This window comes from Struthio camelus, chromosome 5, assembly GCF_040807025.1.
Source record: "Struthio camelus isolate bStrCam1 chromosome 5, bStrCam1.hap1, whole genome shotgun sequence".
NCBI lineage: Eukaryota > Metazoa > Chordata > Aves > Struthioniformes > Struthionidae > Struthio > Struthio camelus.
Window position 1 is genome coordinate 57,722,868 of NC_090946.1, and position 24,701 is coordinate 57,747,568.

The window sequence follows — 24,701 nt, forward strand, 5'->3', positions numbered from 1 at the left end:
GGAGTTGATCAGAATTCAGATTATAAATAGCTCTCATTGTTTTCTGCTTGTTGATTTTTTTTTTTCACACCTTTTTTTTTCCAAATCTTTCCATCACAGTTTCTCTGTTGTCATTTTCACTCTACTTGATGAGTGTTATTCTCTTTTCATACTCTTTCTGGTTTTTGCACATTTCTTCCTTTTACTGCTCCCTCGTTTGTACTTACTTCCGTCCGTTTTCCCCTTCATTTCACCTAATTTAGTGTCATAATAAATATAGGTGTGTTCAGGAATAAAAAGCACAAGAATTAGTAGTTGTGGTACCTATCACATGCCTGTAGTCGTTAGGCTTATTATTAGCCATCTTTCTGCTTTTTGTTGTTGTTTTCATTAGTTGCAAGCTCTTTGTGAGAGGAAAAAAATTCTCCAGTGTATACTGTGTCTCACATAGTAGCGTCTGAATTTTGGTTAGATCTTTTGGCATTCACTGCAATACTGATGATGATGAAGTGAATTCTCCCTCAAAACAGATTTAAACCCTTCTCTGGAGTGTTTCTTCTGCATGGTTCTAGTGACTATCTTCAATTGATTTTCGTGTCTTTTCCTGTGAAAGCTGTCTGTCTGAGAACATTTCTGTTTATTGTAGGAGCAGCAGCAATACTGGTATCAGCAGCACCTGCTTAGCCTGCAGCAGAGGGCAAAAGCCCATGCTCAGGGACAGCAGCAAATGAAAGGTCCGGGGGTGGTGAAGGATACATCTGAGCAGAGAAAGTCTGAAGAAGGGAAAATGAGCGCTTTAGCTCAGCAGTCTGAACCTCCTCCACTTAATGAGTCCCTGCCTCCAGCTTCCAAAGATGACGAGTCTTCTCTTACATCCACTGAAACTCAGGTAGGCTTTGTAAAGAGATGCTGTTCCATATGTTATGCTAGCTGAGAAAACACAAAAAGGAGGCAAATGATTCCATCAGATTCTCATGTATGCACTTTAATAACAACTAAATACGATAAAACAATCTTAAAAAAAATTTTTAAGTCTGTACTAATTTAAAAAAATGTACCGCTCGCATGTAGATCTATATAATCATCCACACAGGCACTGAGCTTCGTTCACGCTTTCCCCCGCGTTGTCATCTTTGACTACGAGAAATGCATTGTGGATTATAAAATGCGAAAATCAAGCACTCAGTAGTCAAGGAATGCTGTATTTAAGACACTCATTTTCCTTCTTCCCTGGCAGTTTCTTAGTTCTGTCTCCCCTTCTTTCTGTGTGTTATAATTTGGTCTGAAAGTCAAGAACTTTGCACAGAATATTTTTTGTCAGTGTGCTTAATGACAGTTTCAACATAGTGGATGGAGCTCATAGACTCTGATGTTGGAACGGATAACTCTATGGTAATAGTTTACCCTGCAGCATGTGCTCCGCTTTAACTAACAGTGTGCAGCTTCCTACCATGTGGCGAAAATGATGCACTTGGAACTACTTTACCTTGTCCTGAAAAAGCACAGCTTTCTCGGTACGTTTGCTGTGGGCAATGACGGAACAGATGATCTGTAGTAATCTCTTACGTGTAGGTAGCTTCTGTGTGCGTGGAAGCCCTAATTCCCACCAGCCTAACCTTTAAATCAGCCTGTTCATGTTAAGAATAAATAAAACAAAAATCAACCTTCCAGTGGTTTTGGGTGGCCAGAACACTGAAATACAGAGTGACAGAGTAATGAACGCTCAGAAAGTTCCTGCAAACTGGGTACTGACCAAGTGTTTTCTCTTCTGACAGAAGGGGCTTTTCCTTTCTATAGTATTTGCCTTTTTTCTAGCTCAATATTGAACCTCCTGATGACCCTGAGGAAGATTTGAGATTGCAGCAGTTGCAAGCAGCAGCAGCTCAATGGCAGCAGCATCCCCATCACCGAGTTGGATTTCAGTATCAGAGAATAATGCAGAAGCATGCCCAGCTGCAGCAGATAGTACAACAGTATCAACAGATCATGCAACAGCCTCCACACTTACAGGTGAACCACTGAGGGGACAGTATTTAATGTGCTTCCTGGATAAGCTAATACTCATGATCTGCTGAAAAAATAAGTAGTTGTATAATTTGTCAGGGTTGGCTCATTTGTCTAGCTACTTTTTATGCATGGGCAGTCTGTATTCCCTTTTCCTACTCTTACTCAACTTCAGAACCAAAAAAAAAAGTTGAGAGCTACCAGGTGAAGCTTCAGTAGGACAAGAAATATAAGACTTTGTGCTTGGCATGAGATTTTCAGATATGCCTGGGTGATATAGGGACAAGCTGAGTGTCCCAATATGCATGCAATACTGGATTTGCTCAGCTTTGAACATTTTACTGCTGGACAAATAGTTCAGAAAAAAGATCAGGTAATCAGATGACTGCATGGAGTTAGTGGGTAAAGTGCCCTTTTTCACAACATCATGTAGTACAAAAATAATTATATGTAATGGTGATGAAGTAAACATAGACACCAAAAATCTTCAGTTAAAATAATTAAGGAAATCACTCGCACGTTATTTTTGATATAAATGATCAGTAAAAATTAAAAAAGTCTTAAGAACAAGCTTAGATAAAGATTGCTAATAGTTATATATTTAAGTGTTTAATTAGAAGTTCATTGCTGCATTGGTTCCATAAGTTGGTATTAGATAGTTGAGTCAGCTTTTTCTGGTTTGGGGGAATCTGTATGGTAAGTATTTCTTTGTAGCTTGGGCTGTTCCCTTGTTTTAAAAAAAAGTCTGCTAGAATAACCCCTAAAAATCTCAGATGAGGTCAAGCCTGTGGGATATTAATACCTGTATTAATACACATAATGAAGGACATTCCCTGCTTGAAAGAGGCTCCACTGAACAAATTCTCACCTTTTTGTTGCAGACAATGTCAGTGGATATGCAGCTGCGACATTATGAGGCACAGCAGAAACAGTTCCAGCAGCTTCACAAAGATTGGGAACGATCAATGAACCAACAATGGCAGCATCAGCTTCAAACCTATCCTCATAAAGACCAGCTTCAGGAGTATGAAAAACAATGGAAAGCATGGGATGAACAGATGAAGGTGACTCAATCCCATCTGCAGGAGAAAGTGAACTCGCTCCAAAACTTGAAGACTCAGTACCCTGCAAATGTTTCACTACCACCTCCGTTTGTTCCATATTCTCAAACTGCTCAAGGTGGCATTCCTATTATGCCTCCAACTTTACCTTCAACTACACCTCCGCTGGTCCCCCCACCTCTCTCTTCTGGGCATCAGTTGTCGAACTCCTCTGTCCCTTCAGGATCCAGTTCTCAAGGCAGTCAATCTACTGAGACACCAAGGCCGGCTCTGCTTCCCACCCCTGGTACCTATGCATCAAAAATTTCTAGTTCACCTGTATTTTCATCTTATCATTCTCAAGTAAGTCCATCTTTTGGCTCTTCAGACCATGGAAAGTCTCAAGTTCACCTTAGTAAACAAACTGTCTCTATTTCATCTGAGCAAGGATCTGGGGAACTGAAAGCCCCTTCTGCAGTGTCTTCAACACATGCACCTACCATGCAGGATAAACCAGTGAGATCAGGTGGACTGCTTCCAGATCCTCCCAGAGGAGCACGTTTTGAAGGCCCCAGAGGTCCTAGGTAAGGGCATTTTTGTTTTGTTGATTTATACACATTTCAGGCTAGAAGCCTTTCATTAAGCAGTTAGACATCTGTCTCATTCTCAAATCTTCCTGGTGCTGTGTGAAGTGCATTTGTTTCATGGTGGTTTTGTTTTAAAGGTGTGTATGCCATGGTCATATTTATCTCATTAAAGGAAAGATAGATGTCTTCCATGTGAGGATTACCTAGGATAGATCACGTTTTTTCTAGTAAAATGGTTAGGCACACTGCTCCCTTTTCATTCCCAAAGACATAATATCCTTTTTGTGGCAAGAAGAAAGGTGCTATAAATATATTTGATAGGTCTTTATTGTCTTTAGCTTAAAGATAATAACTCGCACTTTGAAAGAATGATCCTGTATGAGAAGCTATCTAAATTTAAACTCCCAGTGTTTTGTCTGTGGTACTTGGAGAGTAGTTTAGGAATCTCTAAAGCAAAAAATGTTAAAGGATTGTTTGTAAAGTGTTACTACAACATATGCCTTGTTGTAGGCATATGATGATACTTTAACATAGGCATGCAGGAAGAGATTCAGGAACGTATTCAGCTGAATATATACTAACGTATGTAATTACTAGCAAATTGGGTGCTATTTTCATTTTAAAAACAAACACAAATCATTCTTGGCTTGTAATTCAACATTGTGGTTACAGAAGGATGTGACCGGAAATGGAAAATTCAGAGCTTTGTACTTTTTCTTTAATTTCTTATACTGTGAGAGAGTTCTGCAGCTGTGTGACTGTCCTATTCAGCACACTTCTCTAACTGACTTTCTGATAAGAGGGAGCTAGTGCTTGTCTTAATTACAAACGAATGATTTTCTACATGTGTAGCATTACTTAGCGTTCAAATAATTATCAAGGAGAGGGAGAAAGAAAGAAAGATTCGAGCCCTGGCCTTATGTTAGAATTCTTTGCCATTTTTTGGTTTGTATTACATCATGATGGTCTTGATTTTGAAGGCTGCAGTCTTTATCTGTTTGTGAAGATAGTTTTATTCAAATTTAAATCTGTTTTCAATGTTTCAAATTTCAAAATTAAATCTGCTGTGCAGTTCTGAAACAGACTGTATTTATGATTTGCTAGTGCGTGTCTTTTATGTGCGTCGGTTTAGAGCTCTGTATTTTGTGACCATAGCCTATGGACAATCAAAAATTCATAGAAAGTGCATGCGATAGCTTTAGTTTTGAGCATACTTAATTTGCTTAATTAACGCTAATCTTTGTGCATTCCTGTATTTTGTCCCGGGTAGGCGCTTCCCCTCCCCTTTTCAGCAACTAACGTTTCCTGAGAAACCCTAAAGAATCTGCTTAAACACATTTTCTGTGTTTCAGGGGTTAAGTACATCTTATAGTATCCAACCTTTTCTCCTACCTGTTCCTTCCATGCAAAAGTTGATCCTGCAAGCATAATTTAAAAAAATTTAAGACATCATACCAGTGTACTTCGTAATTTCTTGTTTTTCTTCCTATTCTTCTCACCTTCTCTCCCTCATCCCAAATAAAGGCAACTTGGTTATTTAAAAAAAAAAAAAAAAAAAAAAGAAGTGCTTTCTACTTTGTGTTCCAGCATTGACTTATTAGAATTATTAAAATTCTTTGAGGTTATGTAAATGATCTCCTCAGTTGGTAAATTATTCACTAAAACAGAAAATTCTGCAACAAGTCAACCATTTTTGGTAACTAAGCAGTAATGAGTCCAGTGAGACTCAATTGTGAGTCCTAAAAATCCAAGCAGTTTGACTTCAGGCATAAGTTCTGTATTTGGAATAGAAGAATCAAATTCATTTCTAGCCTATTATGTAAATAAGTATTTGAACCAAAGCTTGAAAAATGGATTTTTAACTAGATAGACCTTGTTAAATATGATTGCATGAATTATTCTTTATGCTGTTTCGCCTGACCTATTTCCCATATTCAAGTCCATAATAGTTATAGGTGCTCTCAGAAGGAATTCAAAAAGTGATGCAATAAAATTATATTTGTTTTAGGTATATTATCTTGTATAGATCTGGGCAGTATCATCATTTGCTGCACTTACTTCCTGAAAGGACTGTATTTATGGATTTTCTATGTTATATTCATCATTGTAGTTAAGTAGGCTTGTCGAACACGATCAGAACAGAAGTTCAACAGCAGTTGTTGAGTTCAACAAAAGTTTTGTAAAACAAAAATTGAATGTCTTTGTAAGTCAGGTTTCAATCCTGAGATATTTAAGCCAAGTTTCTTTTTTAGGGTTACGTAGTCTGCAAGGGGTTAAACTGCTTTTCATTGGGCAGTGTTGAATTGAAGACCGTGTCTCTATGCTTCTGCACTGGTTCAGTAGGATTTGATCCTAAGGCACGTTAAGATATAAAAGTGATTTTCTAGGATGAAGCTGCCTTTTGGAGCATTTTTATTTTAGGTGCTCATTTGACTGAAATTACCACTATTTCATGTGTAGGTTTGACGGACCTCGAGGAAGAGGATATGAGAAATTTGAAGGCTCAAGACAGAGAGGACCTCGTTTTGACTCCCAGCGCTCAGAAGGGCACAGGTCACGTTTTGACCGACAGAACACAGACGGACATTCTTCAAGTAGATGGGGGACTATCCCACGAGGACCAGCATCACAATTTTATACTTCCTCCAATATGCCACATGCACATGGGTCCCGACCTAGTGGTCCACGGTGGAGGGGACCCAGGCCTCCTTTGGGACAGCAGCATTCACAAGCAGACTCACGCTCAGAAAACAAAGAGCCTTTCACAGACATAGTTGGCAATCAGCAGACTCTGAATAGAACTCCGTCTACTCCTGATGCAAAAGGTGCAGGTTCTGTTGAGCCCAGTGAGGACCTGACCAGCACTGAACAGGAACCATCCAAAGCTGAAGTCAAAGAAACCATTTCAGAGCCTCCTAAAAAGTGGACATGGAGTTCACATGATCCTAACCAGCAAGTAGAAGAGTCCGCAGGGACTACTCCACCTATTCAGAACCAGAAACCAACATCCCTTTCTAATAATCCTGTAGCTTTGCAGTCAGGTATTACAAGAACAGGAGGTGCGGTAACACCTGTAACAGGAAATCAGGATTTGAATTCCACAGACAGTCAGTTGCTTGCTTCAGATAGTAACCAGGGCCTACCTGGACCAGAAAGCAGAGGGAAAGGGCCATTTATGCATGAAGATAGAGGCAAAGGACCAGTAGGCAGAGGAAGGGGGCAGAGCAGACTGGATGATGGCCGTGGCAGAGGGTACGGAGATGGCCGTGGCTGGGGAATGGGCCGTGGCAGGGGGATGGGTGGCCGAGGGATGGGCAGGATGGACGGCGGCCGGGGAATGGGAAGGATGGATGGCGGCTGGGGAATGGGCAGGATGGATGATGGCCGTGGCAGGGGAATGGGCAGAATGGACGATGGCCGTGGCAGAGGATATATATACAGAGGCAGAGGACAGGCTAGACAGGCATCCATCCGTGGCAGGGGGATGTTCAGAAGAGCAGGCAGCAGGGAGAGGATGCCAGATAGGAGGTCAGGAAGCAGGGAGAGGATACCAGATGGACAGTCAGGCAGCCGAGAGAGGGGACTGGTTGGACACTCAGATAGTCGAGAGAGTGTTATGTCTAGCCGAGACAGAGAACTAGCTGGGCGGACAGGCAGCCGGGACAGGGGACGGGCAGGTAGCCGGGAGAGAGGCCCTATCAGGCGGCCGGGTAGCCGGGAGAGGGAGCCCATCCGGCGGGCGGGTAGCCGGGAGAGGGAGCCCATCCGGCGGGCGGGTAGCCGGGAGAGGGGGCCTGTCAGGCGGGCGGGTAGCCGGGAGAGGGGGCCTGTCAGGCGGGCGGGTAGCCGGGAGAGGGTGCCTGTCAGGCGGGCGGGTAGCCGGGAGAGGGTGCCTATCAGGCGGGCGGGTAGCCGGGAGAGGGAAGCAGGTAGGTCTGAAATGGGCAATTTAGATAAACAGGTTCACCTAGGAGACGATTCAGACAAATTGCCTCCATACCATCGAGATGAGACACTCAGGGGTCCTTGGAGCCATGAAGATGAGAGAATGCAGGAGGAATTTCCTTTAGACAGCCGAGACGCCCCTCCTTTGGAGCATGAACAATTAGATGATTGGGAAAGAGAACGATACTGGAGAGAGCACGACTCTGATTATCATGATGATTCTGTAGATCCCTATGACAGAGACGACAGGTTACCATCCCACCATTCATTGCCACCATTATCTCCTCTACCACCACTACCTCCTTTATCGTCTGATCATGACAGACGAGATTCATGGTGGGATGACTGGGAAAGGCCAAGGGAACGGGAACTAGATAGAGATCTGGACAGGACTGGAAGATCCTCAGATATTTATGATCAAGATTTAGACAGAGAATGGGATAGAGACTGGGACATGAGACCTATGGATGACAGAGAAATGGGGAACCGTGACCTGGATATCCCTCCTTTGCCACCTTTGCCACCTCTTCCACCTCTGGACAGATACCGTGAAGATAGGTGGAGGGAGGATAGGGACAGGGATCATTATGACAGAGACCTCCGAGATAGGGGGGAGCTAAGGATTCGAGAGTATCCAGAGAGATATGACACGTGGCGGGAGAAGCAAGACTACCTTCCCGAAAGGACTGACTGGGAGAGGGAACGATTGTCCGATAGATGGTATCCAGATGATGCAGACAGGCTACAACCTTTGGATGATCTAGAGTCGTCCCTTCCTCCACCTTCGCATTCCTCTGATATGCTGGGAGCAGATTCAAACCTGGACTCTGAACAGTCACTGGGGGGAGTGATGGTCCTTAGCCAAAGACAGCATGAGATAATTTTGAAGGCTGCCCAGGAGCTCAAAATGCTTCGGTGAGTTGCCTAATTCTGTCACTTTTGGGGGAATAAAAGTTGCTAAGTAGGTTTATTTTATTTTCTTTATCTATTTTGATAATTACTACATTTATTTTGGAATTCTGAGCTGGTATACTTTGGTTGTACGGTATTGGGTGGGGAACAGTAATTTTCTTCTGGACATCTTTGTGATAAATGTTTGTTATGATGCATTACTATGTTGTAATGAGTTGACTCTTGCATTTCTGACCTATCTTTCTCTTTCCTTCCAATGCAAATTAAATATTCTGTTTGGCTAAGAGTAGGTAAACTTTGGTGTCCCAAGCTTTCCTTGGGATTGTGAATCCTCCCCATAGTTTCAGCTGTTAAGCTGACAAGTCAATCATATTGTAGCTTTAAGCAGCACCACAGGCATTTTGGATGCAAATGAAGTTTTTCAAATCTTATCAGGAATGGGCTGCATTTGAGATTCAGACTTTTTTTTTTTTGATTGTTGACTCTGTTCTCTTCATGCCTTTCTCAGAGAAGATAGTATACATTTATAGGTATTCTCTTTTTTTATTATGTTTCACATACAAGAATTACCAATGTTGTTAAAAATTACCAGTTGTTAAAAATTATTCTGATTTTATATCAAAAGCTTATGTGAAGATTTTGGCGTTTGACATGACACTGGGTCCCTACAGGGAAGCACACGTTGCCTATTAGTAGAACAAATAACTGATATGGATCCAGGCACTTAGACTCAGACACCTTTTGCCACAAATGTTTGTTGGTCCTGGAATTCGTTGTGTCTCACCTACTCAGATATTTTTCCGAGCCTGAAAATAATATTCACTGTTTTATTGGAAAGAAAAATTGTGCTGATTTACTCTTGTAAAATTCATGACCTTAGCAAGCTTTGAAACCGCCATTTTGGACATTTTTCCAGTAATGGGAATTGCAAGCTAGATGCCATGAGAGCCTGTTGCCTGGTGCTTCTGATGCTCATGCTCCTGAAGTGTATTTCTTCCCTGCCTTGCAACTGTCCCATGAAATATTTAAAGTAGAGCTGTGAGAGCAGTGTGGTGCTTCTGTGGAGATGATACACCTTTCCTAATCCATTCCTTGGTTTACCCACTCATGCCTTTTTTTTTTTTTTTTTTTTTTTACCACAGCATCATAATAGGAGCTCATGTGGAACTAGTTATTTGAAGTATCTCCATCAATGCTTTTGTGGATGGACCTTTTTCCTTAACTTAGCAAAGTTAGGCCAGTTCACATTTGTTACTTCTCAAGAGTAGATCTCTCTGCATCACCTGACTAGTCTTTTCATTATCCTCAGAAGAGCTTGTTAATGCTTACATGTTAAGATCCACAGTAAGCTGGTTCGTTCACAAAATGGGACCTATTTGATTTTTGTATGTTGCTTACTCTTTAATTAAACCAGCTTTCCTTGTTTGGTTGGTAGGTTGTTTTTTTACAGTGCCTCTCATTTGAACATCCTGAGTGAATAATTTCATCCAGTTTGATCAATCATAATAGTGATGATAGACAGCCAGGAGGATATGAATGCAAGGGAAACTTAGAATGCAAGAGTTCACCAGTTCCTCATGTTAAAAAGCAGCTTACTAGACTTCCTAAAGCTTCAGGAGATGTTTAAGGGGATATTCTATTATTTATTTTCAAAGAAACGTCAGCAGTGTCCTATGGCTCAGTAAATTGAGTAACATGAGAGGGAAGAGAGTACATACTTTCTGACCAGGTACTTTCTTTGTGATTTGATGCTTGGGTATAGGTGCATTAAATATATTCTTAAAAAAAAATGAAAAAAATAAATTTCTTGCACTATTTTCAGTAAATGAGATACTTCAAGGGAGACTGTTTAAGAAGAGAGGAAGCGCTGCAGAGACAGAGGTTCATATGGCACAACCTATTCATGAGTTATTGAGAGAGAGCTAAGGTTTCACAAGCAAGGTGTTCATGCTAAAATAATGGTTAATTACAGTGAATGTTTGCAGTTGTTACTACATTTACATTAAACCATATTGAAAGGTGCAGAGGTATTTTCCACTCTTCTTGAAACTGTTTTGTTATCGGATGAGTAAGGAAACTAAGCATCTGTTCCATATGGAAAGCCTCAGTTGCACGAAGAAGGGCAAGAAAAGTAATTTTAAAAGGGGAAGGGAGAACTGTTATTCTAAAGAATTTAGTCTTTCACTGTAATTAGGTTAATTCAGCAGGGGTTAGTAACAGGGAAACTTGTGTTATGAAGCAGTATTTGCCCAGTGCTTTGGAGCAACAGATCGTTTTCAGCTTCCTGACTTGCTTGTGAGTCCTCAGGTTACCAGGTGTATATTTTGCTGTTTAATGTGTTTGACTGCAAGCCAACACAACAAACAAGTGGACTATAGTTTGAGAATCACTGCCTTAATGAATAATTTATTAAGGGCTGAAATATTTAAACATAGAAACCGAGATATTTTATATATGAAAGTAGATATATAAACCTCTTCCTCAGTCATGTGAAAAGGGGAAATATACACGTGCTATTACTGAATAATTTTTTTCTAATTTTAAACTTGATGTGAGGAGAGCAGTCTCTTAAAACTGGTTAAACTGACGCTACTTACCAGGTTCTTTTAAGTGGCTGACCCCAGTCTGAACAGTAGAACAACTTTAAAATAAGGAGACTGCTTACAGTTTTTTTGAGCCAAGAGTTATACCAGTAATCCAGCGCGTAACTACTTTCACCTCAAAATATAAAGCCTTCATCTGACTTTGCTTTTATTGTATGTAAGGCAACAAACTCTCAAGCTACATGGTGTTGTGGATTTGTCATCTGGTGTACTTTTCCGAAGCCAGATGTAAAGTAGACTATATAGAAGAATGCTCACAGCTGCATTGTTTACTCTTTGTACTAATGGGGCACTTGGGATTCCTATCTGTGAGCCGAGTTCCCATTTTGTTAAGCGCTGGGCAGACGCATTGCTAGTCAGGATGGTCTTTGTTTTGTCCCATTCTTAGTTTTCTTTAGGCGCTACTTCAATATGCACAATTAATATGAACAGAGAGATAGCAGCAATAAGAAACAGATACAAAGGTGCTAACGAAGAACTGAAAGGAAGGGAAGTCGCACTGAACAGAACTTTGAAATCTGATGATTTTGGTATTCACTGCTGCTCTCTGCTCCATAGACTTACGTATGGGTTGTATATTAAATAGTATTTTGATGTACAAAACAACCAAACAAAAGCTAACGTCAGTGCTTTGTTTTTAAATGTCAAAATCTGTGTTGTGCTTTATGTTGGCCTCAATACTGTCAGCATGTAACCCGGATCATGTCACTGCGAGCACTTAGGCACGCATCTCCATTGGGCTTCTGGATTGTAGGGGGGTTTGGCAGAAGCTAGAAATCCAATCCAGTTTTGCTCTTTACTGTCAAAGTGGAGTGACTCTGGCCAAGCACGGAAGGAGAGTTGTATGTCGCAAATAAACTTTATGATTGAAAAAGGAGACAGCTAGTATATGAAATACCTCCATGGTTAGGTGGGTGCAAAACAGTGCTTTCTGAATCATAGTATTGACCGTATAGAGCATGTCTATGTCCTTTTCTTCCTTGGACCTGGCCCTTAACACTACTGTAATATGTTGTTTTCACTGTGAATATTGATTTCTTTAATCTTTCGAGTTTTCATTTAAGCTGCACACTGATAACACTTCCTTGTTGTTCATGTTCAGAGAGCAAAAAGAACAGCTGCAGAAGTTGAAAGAGTTTGACCCTGACATTTCAACGCAGGACTCTTCTCGATCACAGAACTCAGGAACGAGGCCAAGTGCTTTTCAGGTAAATTAATCGTTTGTTAAATTAGTAACATGTTGGTAGTATTATTGTTAATGCGTTATCTCAAATCGGTTCTGCACTCTGTGATATTTTCCAGGTCCAAAGAATGAAACTAAGCAAACTGACTAGGAACCAGTAAAAATCCTACTTAGAACTTAGTCAAATCTCAGAAAAGCGTACTTTGATAAACCACAAACATACAGAAAATAATTTTTGTACTTGGAGTTAACTGAAGTAGAAGTTAATCGTGAGTGCCTTATGTGCATAACATGATGTTGCTTCTCATGTCTGTATTGCTTTATTAGCATTGCCTAATCCAGTCAGTTCCTTCAAAGTAGGAGAAAAATAGATGCCATTGGTTGGATTGCATCCTTGGAGGTAAAATCCTCTGAGGTATTTTATTCCAGACTATCAAAACATTTCTATTTTTCTCTATCTGAACAACCTACAGCCTACACCGCATGAAAGGCAGAGAAAGTCATTTTTCTTCTTCCAAGACTTATCAGCGTGTTTCTTCATACCGTGGATTCACTGGTGAAAGCCTCAAAAATCTTGTGGCTTTTTGCTTCAGCTATACCTATAGAAGCATTTATAGCTTCCTCTTATTCCCCACAGATATAAAAAATAAAATGCCTGTGCCCTGTTCTTACCATTTGACTTGAACTATGTCAGATTTCTTGGTTGCCTCACTGTTGAGCGTTTTCATCCCTTAAGGACGTCCTCCTGTTATTCTAGGCTTTAGCTCGTGGATGACCTTTCTGTACTGAACACTGTGGCTTGTTCTTCAGGTTGTTGCTCTGTGGCTTTATTCTCCCTGGTCTGCTTCAAACCCCATGTTGTGAGAGTGGCTAGTTTTCTAATCCAGAAAACGTTGTTGCCGTTTTCATTGCTCGGGTGTAGAGCATCCTCTAGGCAGGTGTTCTGTATGTGTTAAATGAACCATATGTAAGAGAGGACAGCTACATCACTTCTGGAAACGACTCTTGGTGAAGTCTGTAAGTTTGATTTCAGAAATAATCAGTTTGCAGATGACCTGCCTAGTTGTACCCCTCAGCCCTGGGCTATCTTGAAGAACTGCACTTTAGAAAGAGAAAATAGCGGCTGGTCTCTGGGAGAAACTTCCATTGCTAGAGGAAAGAAGTTCCAACTCCTTGCATGTTCTCTGAGGCACCTCTGTATGGAGTGAGTACTAAAAAATCTCATCAGACCAGCTGTATGCTGGCCTTAGAGCGGCAACATATCCCTGGACCTAGCCTGCTCACTCGTGGTGAAAGACAAGTGTCAGAAATCATGTTGCCCCTCTCCTCCACAAATTCTTTCAGGATTTCCAAGAGATACTTCCTGTACTTGTCATGAAAGCAGGATTTCTGATGGTCAAAATTCTCTGTGGAATAACTCTTCAGCAGCACTTGTAACCTCATCGATCTTTTGTTGAGGACTCAAGTAACTTTACAGTTTCTTTAGATTTTCCACAGCCTTTTGTTGTTGGTTCAGTCTACCATCTCCTATGAGCGTGACCCTCTAGTGACGGTGGCTGGTGAGGCTCAGCAGCCTAGATTACTGCTGTAGGATGATGTGCAAGAAGAGGTGAGCACTTCCAAAATAGGGACATACGGCTAGTAAGAAGATGCTTCCATTCCCCAACTAACTAGATTCTGATACTCTACTTGAATCCCAGGTTGCTCTGCTTTTCTTCCTTAAATCAATCTAAAAGGTCTCCTCTTCTTAGAAAGGCTTAAATGAGAAAGTTGAGGTCTTCACAGTTCCATTAGCAACTCACATATTTCCACTGAGAGTGCATTAGCCTTTGCTTGTTTGCTGTCTTTATTGGGAATTCTGGTTGCCCTCTGGAATATCATGAAGTGCATGGAGGCTCATGTTTGTGTACCTCCATGATTTCATCTGTTGTGTGAAGCAAGGCATTCCTCTACTGCCTAATCTCATAGTTGGCTCTAGGGTCTCTTCTCACCTCCTTATATTTGGTTTCTGATAATTCATACCTGGCCAGAACTTGTGTTGCCAACAGAACTTGTGCTATCATATTTACTCACATTTATAAATTCCTCCTCAAATGAATAAACAATTTTGTTAAATGTGTGTTGGAGGAGACACCTGAATTGGTGCACGGTCTTTGATATTCTTCATCACATCTTAACCCCAGCATACTGCTACTGATAAATTTAGCTTTACAGACCTCTGAGGCTGATATTTAGCTGGACCAAGCTGTGTTTGCCCTTCCCTCCAGAAAAGGGGTATGCAGTGAATGAAGCAGTATGAATCTTGGTTTTGCCTAGTTGACCTCTTCCTTGTTTACAGCATCTATAAAGTAAAATAAGGGAATAGGTTTGCTACCAAGAACTGCATCTTTCTTTAAGAAGTGTTTTTGTGCCTCATCTTTGGTGTTTTATATCTCAGACTATATCATCTATCCGCCTAGGTGTATTCAAATATCTCTCTGTTATCTTTCTTGGGTTTCCTGCCTTCACATTTCTGCCATGACTTTGACAAACTGTTATTACGAGGTTAATCTTATGTCTACAGGCATTCTCCAAGTTTTGTTGGATGCTGCTAATATGCAGGAGAAAGAAGCTGGCCCTATCCAGTCCTTTTGTGCCTCACCAAGCTGCTCTGCTTTCTGACTTTTTCAGCCTCCTCACAGGCAGCAGGAGTCTTTGGAAATGAAATAGTAGACACTTTTGAACTGAGACAGGTCTTTAGAGCTTAAGCTGATAAGGTTATTCTGAAGGAGAAAATAGATAGTATTTAAGCCTTCATATAGTGAACAAACACCACTTGATTCAGGCTGCCAGTTCTTGGAATATGTCCTCCTAATTGTAGTACCTTGATGGAGGTACTAGAAAAAGCTAATGATATGGTTACAGGTTGGCACTGAGCTTACTTACAGAGGATGAGAGAAGGTTAGTTTACAAATCTATATTTAAAGTGCTTTCTGCATCTAGGTTTCTTCTCAGCTATCTTCAGAGACACCAGTAGAAGCCCAAGCTATTAAACCTTCTCCTGCTGTTATTATAAAGCCTCCCGTGTTGTTCAGACAGCCCACCCCTGTGACAAGACCAACTGCCCCACTGACAAGGCCAACTACACCTATGACAAGGCCACATACTCCAGTTTCTACTCCAACTACAACCCCAAGTCATGGTCAGTCTTTAAAACCATCACCTTCTGCTGTGGAACAGGAACGCTGGGATGAGGATTCCTTCCATGGACTCTGGGACACAAATGAGGATAAAGGAACAAACATGGAGTATGAATTATGTAACCAAGAATCACTGCTGCCTCCACCAGTATCCTCTCCTGTGAAAGTACCTGCTGTTCACACCTCTGCTGCATCAGGTGTACCAGTATCACTTCCTCCAGTTATTCCATCAGTTCCTAAAGCACCTATAATTCAGCAAACAGTGGATTATGGCCATGGGCGGGGTGAGTAGTAGAATGTATTCATTGATTTGTAGCGGGAGCAACGTAGATATGTTCACTGCTTCTAAAAGTAGCACGCCACCCAAAGCATGCCGTATATATTATACTGTTAACCTGTGGGGTTGTGTACGTCGTGATCTAATGCCAAGCAACTTGTTTTTAGGGAGTCAAAAAGCTCTCTCTATGTTTAATTTCCCCACTCTAAGTAGCCTGCAGCCTTGAGTTTAACGTTCTCTTCAAAGCAGTGAAAATGAGCTATTGCATGTGAACTGAATGGTATACAGCCACATCTGCTTCTAATAAACACCAACTGAGGTGATCACATCAGCACATTATGTTTAGATTGGTATAGATACTTTATCTTATTCCCTTGATAGCTGAAAATACCTATGTTAAAAAGTACTTTGGATTGTTACGGTTCTTAGGAACGACAGAGTGAAATAAAACAGATTGTGAATACTGTTTTTATTTATATGCTGCCTAATGTCTATGAGATACCCTCCAAAAAGGGAGGAAGACAAAGTCCCAGTTCTGAAGAGCATGTAGTCTAAGCAGGCATTTAACACTCATCAAGATTATCAAGGCTAAAATTTAACGTTACCTTTTAATAGAATCAATTTCCTTCATTCTTACAGTATTTAACAAGAGTTAAATCATGTTATAAAGAAGTTCTTAAATTGTGCATTGCTCTTTAGAGAGCTTTGTCATCTCTGTAAGGTGCCGTAACGTGAATTAAAGCCATATCAATGCCATTAAGTAGATATTTTACTAAAAAAAGTTAGAAAAATTGTGACTATTAGGAACCTAAGGGGAGCGTTTCAGTTAATATTCTCAATGTTAATTCTGTGAGTTATTCAAACTTTCATAGCATTTTAGTATTTATAATCTTCTACCTGTGCATGCTACCCGAACTCTTAAGAATGAAACTTTGCTCTTTGGGATGAAATGGTATGCACACTTAGGCACACACAAACCCACTTCAGACTACTGAAACCATAGTGTTCTGTGTTTACGTATGGCATTTTATGTGTTTGCATTTTATGTGTGGCCCTTTTTGCGTTATTCAGTATGATATGTTTTTGGTAAGTATTTCAATTACTTTTAAAGCCATTGAGTGATTGCTTTTCCTGGCAGAGAAAAGGAGGTGGAAAAGGGTTAATTTAAGACTGTCTTTAATTGTTTTTCTGATGATTTTTAACCAGATATAACCACCAGTAAAGTGGAACAGATTCCATATGGGGAGAGAGTAACTCTGCGTCCAGAACCTCTACCAGAGAGGCAAACATTTCAAAAAGGTAGGGAGTGCTTGGCTAGCTCTCAAGCAGCTAGTTAGCTCTTAAGAGAAGTTGTCAGGCATTAAAAGCATATTTTAAACTAAGTAACCTCTGTTTAGGCCAGAACCACTTTCGTTTCTTCAGAGGCCCAAAATATAACAGTTTGTATTGTCAAGAGGAGTACTGTGACCAATGACCTACCCATTTTTAAAATGCAGTTTGATAGCTTGAAGTAAGATGTGGTTGTCTGTTGCAGCTTGGTGCACATGATGTGGTTGTCTGTTGCAGCTTGGTAAGAGATTCCGTGGCCGAGTAAATTAATTCTAGCCCAAAGTCATCTATTTCTACGTATTTTTCCTGCACTCTTGTTTTATTATCTTTGAAGGAAAAATAACAAAAGTTAAGGGTATATTTTAGTAGTTTTGATTTCCTTGGGTTTCTCCTTCCAGAGCACCCCAGCCAGCGCGATCGTTACAACAGAGAAAGGGATCGTGAGCCATATTTTGAGCGTCAAGGTAATTCAAACACAGATCATCGGGATTTCAAGAGAGAGCGGGAATTGCACAGAGACCGTGGTTCTGTGGACTATGAACGAGAGAGATTTGAAAAAGAGCGCCATCCCCGAGATGATAGGTACGTAGTTTTGGAACACTGTTGAAATCCATCTGATTCAAGCTATCCTGGGTATCAGGCTGTCAGTTTTGACTGTGAGCCACGTGTTTATTTCTCTCTGGAAACCATAGCAGAATCCTAGAAGTACACAAAATGCTCTTTTGGCAGGGTTCTTCCTACTACACCTACAAGGACTCAGTCTTACCGTGACAAGAAAGACCATCCCTCCTCCAGGCGAGGCGGTTTTGAAAGACCACCATATGAACGAAAGACAGATCGTCCAACATATGATCATGGGCCTTCCATGTTTGGAGGTATGATTTCTCAGTCCAGAAGTTTTATTATGAAAAATGTGGCTGGACAGAGGTGGAGTTAGGAGGAGATTGATTCAGTTGCAGTATTTCTGTTAAGAGCATAGAATTTAGGAAAATTTATTTGGGCAGTGTCATGTAGTTTTCTGTTTCTCAGTGATAATGGGATCAGGAAAGAAACAATTAGATATTCTGCTAAAACAATATATTTGATTGCCGTTGTTCCAGTTCGAACTTTGAGTTGTTTTGGGGAGACTTCCATGAATCTCTCCTAAAATGTTGAGGGTTTGTTAAAAACAGCTTGACTGAGGATGAGTGTCTTAAATTTCTAGTTTTACTGAACTAAGAAAATTCTTTTGTCCAATCACTGAAATTTAAAGGTGAGCGTAGAAATTACCCTGAGGAAAGGATTCCTATTTCTGCTCCATCAATGCCCCGTCAGCCACCACCTGCTCCACGAGTGGAAAGAAAGCCAGAATCTAAAAACGTAGATGATATTTTGAAGCCGCCAGGACGAGATAGCAGACCAGAGAGAGTGAGTATGCCTTCTGAACGCAACAGTCGGTTTCTACGAGGTCTGCATTAGATAAAATTCTCATGCGTACGATATATTGGGAAAAAGCCTACATTTGGGGAAGCACTGGAAATTCTGTTTATTCGTTTGCAAATGCCTAGAGTATTGTAGCATAGCTATAAGGAGTCCTGAGGAGTTGTAAACCTCCTAAGAATGATACGATGAAATTCCTATTAGTTGGTAATGTTTATGTATTTTAGGTGTTTCTGAGAAATTCACTTTAGGTTTTTGATGTATCAGAGGAAAGACTTGGCTTTAGAGAGAGTCAGAATTTGCAATCACCCTAGGAAAAGCAGAAAGAACAAGATTCAGGCTGTGAAATATTTAGACAAAATTCATACGGTTAATTTTATCTCAACCAGTTCTGTAACATCTTATGCAGTGTTAATTGCTGAGATGATTAACATCCTGTGTGCTCATTACTTTTGTGGAACTACTGCTATTCATCACAACCTGGTTCGTAAAACAGGCGGTGAGGCATGGAGCTGGCTTTGTTTGATATGCCAAATTGTGAGCCCGGAGCACGTGATTTCCTAGAAGAATTTTTTTGCATAAGAGATTCTTTTGAATGCGGTACAGACACTTACTTTCTCTTACACGATCTTTGTTTCAGATCGTAATCATAATGAGAGGCTTGCCTGGCAGTGGAAAGACACATGTAGCAAAACTCATCCGGGTAGGTAAAGAGCTGCTCACTGTGTAGTGTGGCTTGTCTTTTGTGCTTACTTCCTCTGCTGTTTCCTTTCTGTTTGTCCCGTATGCAAAGGAAGAAATTAAGTCAGGCTTTTGGAAGAAACAAGATCAAGACTTGGAATTTCAGCCGGTCGTTATTTGATGTTCTGTATCTCCATGTGGCATGTGAATCTCCTTCGCTAGTAGCAAGGAGGAGGAAAGCTGCTCTCTTGTTTCGAATATAGAGCAGGGAACTGCTGTGTGCCAAAGGCATTTTGGGGATCCTCTATAGCAGAATAGAATTTTTACAGGTATCCAAGAGTATATGGGGTTTTTTGTTTTATATTCCTCCTAGGATAAGGAAGTAGAGTGTGGAGGACCTGCACCAAGAGTGCTCAGCCTGGATGACTACTTCATCACTGAAGTAGAAAAAGAAGAGAGAGACCCAGATACAGGGAAAAAAGTGAAGAAGAAGGTACTTTTAGTTCGGGTTGTTTACCTTGAGAAATGGGCAAGATGTTCTGGAACAGCACAATGGTGATAAAAATTTCAGTCTATTGCTTTGAAAGCATGCAGAGATCATTTTCAGAACAAGTTAAAATAATTTAAGGGCAGACGGGGCAAGTCCTTAAAAAAAAATCACTTGGAAGATGGGTTTTTTTCTCATACCGATGTACTTTGTGCTCGTGACATTCAGTAGTTGAATATTAGCAATTTAATAGATATCCTCTTTCTTAAATGACTTTGTCCTTGATTCAGGTGATGGAATACGAGTATGAAGCTGACATGGAAGAGACCTACCGTACCAGCATGTTTAAAACTTTCAAAAAGACCTTGGATGATGGCTTTTTCCCCTTCATTATCCTTGATGCTATCAATGATAGAGTGCGACATTTTGAGCAGTTTTGGAGTGCAGCAAAAACCAAGGGTTTTGAGGTAATGGAGCCAAAAAGGCATTTGAATTTGCTAGCTGGCCATATGATGGCGTTCCTAAACTTTTGAATGCGAAGTCCTTCCCGCGTTCAGGAAAAATACTGTTGTCTTGCAGTTACAAATTTACCAGTTGCAGAATGTGCAACTGCGGAGTATATCACCAGATAGAAAAATGTCTCTAAAATAGATTTAAGGTATTTAATATTGTGTTTCTCTTTCTAGGTGTACTTAGCTGAAATGAGTGCAGACAACCAGACCTGTTCCAAGAGGAATATTCATGGACGCAAGCTAAAGGAAATCAACAGGGTAACCGTTTACATCTGTGGAGTCATAGGCTTAATGATAGGCTTCCTTATGCTTTCAGGACTGCTGTTGCAGGAAAGCTCTCATCCTCTTTCAGACTACATGATGCCTATACATTTCTTTTAAGAAGAGCTAATAGCGATTTCATGGGATTGATTGAAATGACTTTTCTCAAGTACAGTTGCATCTCATTTGTGATCAGAAACCCAATATTCCATTAAACCTGTTATGTTTTTGGAGGTACTTTATTTTTATGTTTTTTGTTAGATGTCTGATCACTGGGAGGCAGCACCACGTCACATGATGCGCCTGGACATTCGTTCTCTCTTACAAGATGCTGCTATTGAAGAGGTAAGAATCTCTGTGCTTGTTAAGATGACAGACTGTGTAGTTATGATTATACTGAAAATATAAAGCAGAGGACCGTATGTTTATAAAGGATAGTCATATATTTGGCACTATAGAAAGGCAGAATTGTTATATCAAACAAGTGTATTCCATTATTCTTATCAATTACCTAAACACAAAGGCACATGTGTTTTTTTTTTTTAATTGCTTTTTTTGGAGCCCATGCTTATGCCTCTTTGAGGAAGAGTTGAAGCCTCTGTCTTATTTGGCAACTGTTGAGTGTCACAGAATCACAGAATGGTTGAGGTTGGAAGGGACCTCTGGAGATCATCTAGTCCAACCTCCCTGCTCAAGCAGGGTCCTCTAGAGCATATTTCCCAGGATCACATCCAGACGGGTTTTGAGTATCTGCAGCGAAGAGACTCCATAACCTCTCTGGGCAACCTGTTCCAATGCTCTGTCACCCTCACAGTGAAGAAGTTTTTCCTCAGGTTCAGATGGATCTTCCTGTGGTTCAGTTTGTGCCCATTGCCTCTCATCCTGTTGCTGGGCACCACGGAGAAAAGTCTGGCCTCTTGACGCCCTCCCTTCAGATAATTATACACGTTGATCAGATCCCCCCTCAGTCTTCTCTTTTCCAGGCTGAACAGTCCCAGCTCTCTCAGCCTTTCCTCATATGAGAGATGCTTCAAACTCTTAATCATCTTAGCCGTCTGCTGGACTCACTCCAATAGCTCCATGTTTCCTTCGTACTGGGGAGCCCAGAGCTGGGCACAGTACTCCAAATGAGGCCTCACCAGGGCTGAGTAGAGGGGGAGGATCACCTCCCTCGACCTGCTGGCAACACTGCCTAATGCACCCCAAGAGACCATTGGCCTTCTTGGCCACAAGGGCACACTGCTGGCTCATGCTTAACTTGTCCACCAGCTCCCAGACACTGCCAGGTCCTTTTCCACAGAGCTGCTTTCCAGCGGGTCCACCCCCAACCTGTACTGGTGCCTGGGGTTATTCCTCCCTAGGTGCAGGACCATGCACTTGCCTTTGTTGAACTTCAGGAGGTTCCTCTCCGCCCAGCTCTCCAGCCTGTCCAGGTCCCTCTGAATGGCAGCACAGCCTTCTGGTGTGCCAGCCACTCCTCCCAGTTGTGTATCATCAGCAGACTTACTGAAGGCGCACTCTGTCCCTTCCTCCAGGTCACTGATGAATAAGTCAAACAATACTGGACCCAGTACTGACCCCTGGGGGACACCGCTAGCTACAGGTCTCCAGCTAGACTCTGCACCACTGATCACAACCCTCGGAGCTCTGCCATCCAGCCAGTTCTCAGTCCACCTCACTGTCCACTCATCTAGCCCACACTTCCTGAGCTTACCTAGGAGGATGTGATGGGAGACAGTGTCAAAAGCCTTGCTGAAGTCCAGGGAGACAACATCCACTGCTCTGCCCTCATCTCCCCAGCCAGTCCTTCCATCCTGGAAGGCTATCAGATTGGTCAAGCATGATTTCCCTTTGGTGAATCCATGCTGACTACTCCTGATCACCTTCTTGTCCTCCAGATGCTTAGTGATGACCTCGAGGATGAGCTCTTCCATCACCTTTCCAGGGATGGAGGTGAGGCTGACAGGCCTGTAGTTTCCTGGCTCCTCCTTCTTGCCCTTTTGGAAGACTGGCGTGACATTGGCTTTCTTCCAGTCCTCAGGCACCTCTCCTGATCTCCATAAAACAATAAAACACTATGTTGGCTTTCTCAGAGGAGACTTGGCACGTTTTCAGGTTACTGGGTTAACTGAATCATAGCTGGAAAATAGTTGGTTAAAAATTTTTGAAAAGCATTAACTCTTCTGGGTCCCTGCTTTGAGAAATCCAGACCTGCTGCAGAGAATGAAGAAATAGATAAATAGCTTGTAACTGAAGATTACACTTGATGTAGAAATACGCTACCTTTTATTTCATTTGGAGTTTTCTGTAAGTCTTTGATATGTTACCTTTCTATATCGTTACCTTGTCTTTTGGCAGGTGTTTCAGGAGCTCTGAGAATATACTAGTATGTTAATCATATGTACATCGTGGGTATACTAGAGCTGCATATGAATGTCAGAACATCAACATTTTCTATGCCGTGGCAATAGGAACTGGTGACCTGCTGAAGCAGGAAAAGAGTTGACTCTTTGCAAGTTTGTCATGAGGTCAGCAGGTTATCTCTAACCTACAGATCATTGGTGTTGGAAATTAGTAATTTTAAAGAGGAGATCCAAAAGCTCAGCTCTGAAGAAGGCTCAGAAAAATACAGATTTGTGTTTATTCTGGTATATGCATCGAGGTTTTACTAATGGCATGAAGAGCTGTACATACATTGAGAGTATTAAGTATTCCATAGAATACAGGTGAATATTACTGGGTGTAAGTTTTGAAGTATGCTTGTGTGTGAAACAAGGGAATACTGTTGTAGATCCTGGTAGCACAAAGAATGCATGTGAAGGAGGAGAACAAACGCTCTCCCACACAATTTCTCACTCTAGCAAGAAGTGATCCTGCTTCTGAAGGGAGCAAAAGTGGAAGCAATGTCCATATATAATGCATCGTCATACTTACCGGAATGAATCCTCTCATTCCATTTTCCTCTTCTATTTGAGCTTGGAATCTTCTGTTTACTCTCTAATAAAAAGATAATGCGTATTAGTCAAGCAGTGCAGCATATGTCTGTGCTTGTGTTTTGGAATAGGTGGAGATGGAGGATTTTGATGCAAATATTGAAGACCAGAAAGAAGAAGCCAAGAAGGATGCAACAGAGGAAGAAGAGAGTGAACTGGTAGGAAACACATCAGCCATCTCTAAGAAAACGTTTGTTAATATGTCTGAGGGAGAGCCTCGATCTTACAAATTCAAATCCATTGCCATTCTTAGCAGTGTGATGCTAATACACACCTTTGTAGTTGTTCATTTTTTATGCTTTTCTAAGAGAACTTTACTGTTAGAAGATGTTATTCCTAACGGATTTTTTTTTATTAATAATGTGTCAGTATACGTCACAAGCAGCATTTTAGTGGAGCATGGCAAACAAGCCTCTTGCACCCATCTATCAATTGCAGTACACTATAGCTCTTTTTTCCAGATTTATATGGAAGTGGAATTTGGGAAGGAGAAGGTATAAATATCAGGATGTCTAAGAATCACACCAAGTGGAGGGATGGGAAAAATGGACAGAGGTTCATTTAGCTTATTTCCTTCTCTGTGTCTAAAGAACTCTTCTCAGCTGTCACAGATCATGACAACAGTTATGAAGAAGCATGTTTTCTCTGCCAAGCCTTGCTAATTTGGTTGTCATTAGCTATTTCCAAGTTGAGGGGTTAGATCTTTTGGATAAGAGAGGGTTAGAGAATTGCCCTGAGGTCTGGCTTTTTTGGATATATATTTAAGAGGCCATGGAGGGCTTTCTAATGTAACTTCTTGGTGTGTGTTGGAGCTGCAGCTTGGTCAGTGCTTGATTGACTTGGATGTGTCAAACCCTAGCTCCCACAATCAAGTAGTTAAATTGTGATAAACAGGAAGTAACCAAAAATGTCTGAGACAAACTAAGTCCATTTTCTTGATGAAAATTTACTCTTCCTCGTGAGTGGCAGTCTAGAAAGGAGTGGAAACACAGAATAAAAAATAAATCTTGGGAAGAGTGAATTTTAATAAACATTTATTTTTGCAATATGACTCATTTATTCTCTTCACTAAAGTATTCTTTGGCACAGAGTATGATACCGCATAAAGTGCGTTTGGGACACTTTAAAGACGCATCCATGTTTACAAAAATATGGGTGCTAGATTCTTATTTCCTGAAAGTGAACAATATCTAAAATAAAAAGTTGTGTCTTTAGCTTTTGAGAGAAATCTGTGCATATATGTATGTGTGTATGTTTGTTTTTATCGGCTTGGGGAGTGTCCTAATATGTACAGCATATACAACAATAGG

At 41.0% G+C, this 24,701-nt stretch overlaps 1 protein-coding gene across 6 annotated transcripts in view; it reads left to right on the plus strand.

Moving 5' to 3' along the window:
• YLPM1 (YLP motif containing 1) overlaps nt 1–24,701 on the plus strand; it is a 40,562-nt gene that overhangs the window by 5,677 nt on the left and 10,184 nt on the right. For 3 of the 6 annotated variants that reach the window (XR_011141589.1, XM_068946575.1, XM_068946574.1), the window contains exons 2-17: nt 626–868; nt 1,795–1,989; nt 2,865–3,607; nt 6,071–8,470; nt 12,173–12,278; nt 15,236–15,716; nt 16,916–17,008; nt 17,437–17,620; nt 17,768–17,913; nt 18,291–18,445; nt 19,098–19,160; nt 19,512–19,631; nt 19,916–20,092; nt 20,312–20,395; nt 20,660–20,743; nt 23,463–23,549. Coding sequence is in view for 4 of the 6 variants with exons in the window: in XM_068946575.1 (XP_068802676.1) it covers nt 626–868; nt 1,795–1,989; nt 2,865–3,607; nt 6,071–8,470; nt 12,173–12,278; nt 15,236–15,716; nt 16,916–17,008; nt 17,437–17,620; nt 17,768–17,913; nt 18,291–18,445; nt 19,098–19,160; nt 19,512–19,631; nt 19,916–20,092; nt 20,312–20,395; nt 20,660–20,743; nt 23,463–23,549 (5,361 nt within the window). In the remaining 2 variants the exon portion in view is untranslated. The remainder of the gene's footprint in view (nt 1–625; nt 869–1,794; nt 1,990–2,864; nt 3,608–6,070; nt 8,471–12,172; nt 12,279–15,235; nt 15,717–16,915; nt 17,009–17,436; nt 17,621–17,767; nt 17,914–18,290; nt 18,446–19,097; nt 19,161–19,511; nt 19,632–19,915; nt 20,093–20,311; nt 20,396–20,659; nt 20,744–23,462; nt 23,550–24,701) is intronic. The other 3 variants (XR_011141590.1, XM_068946576.1, XM_068946577.1) reach the window with 1 other exon arrangement.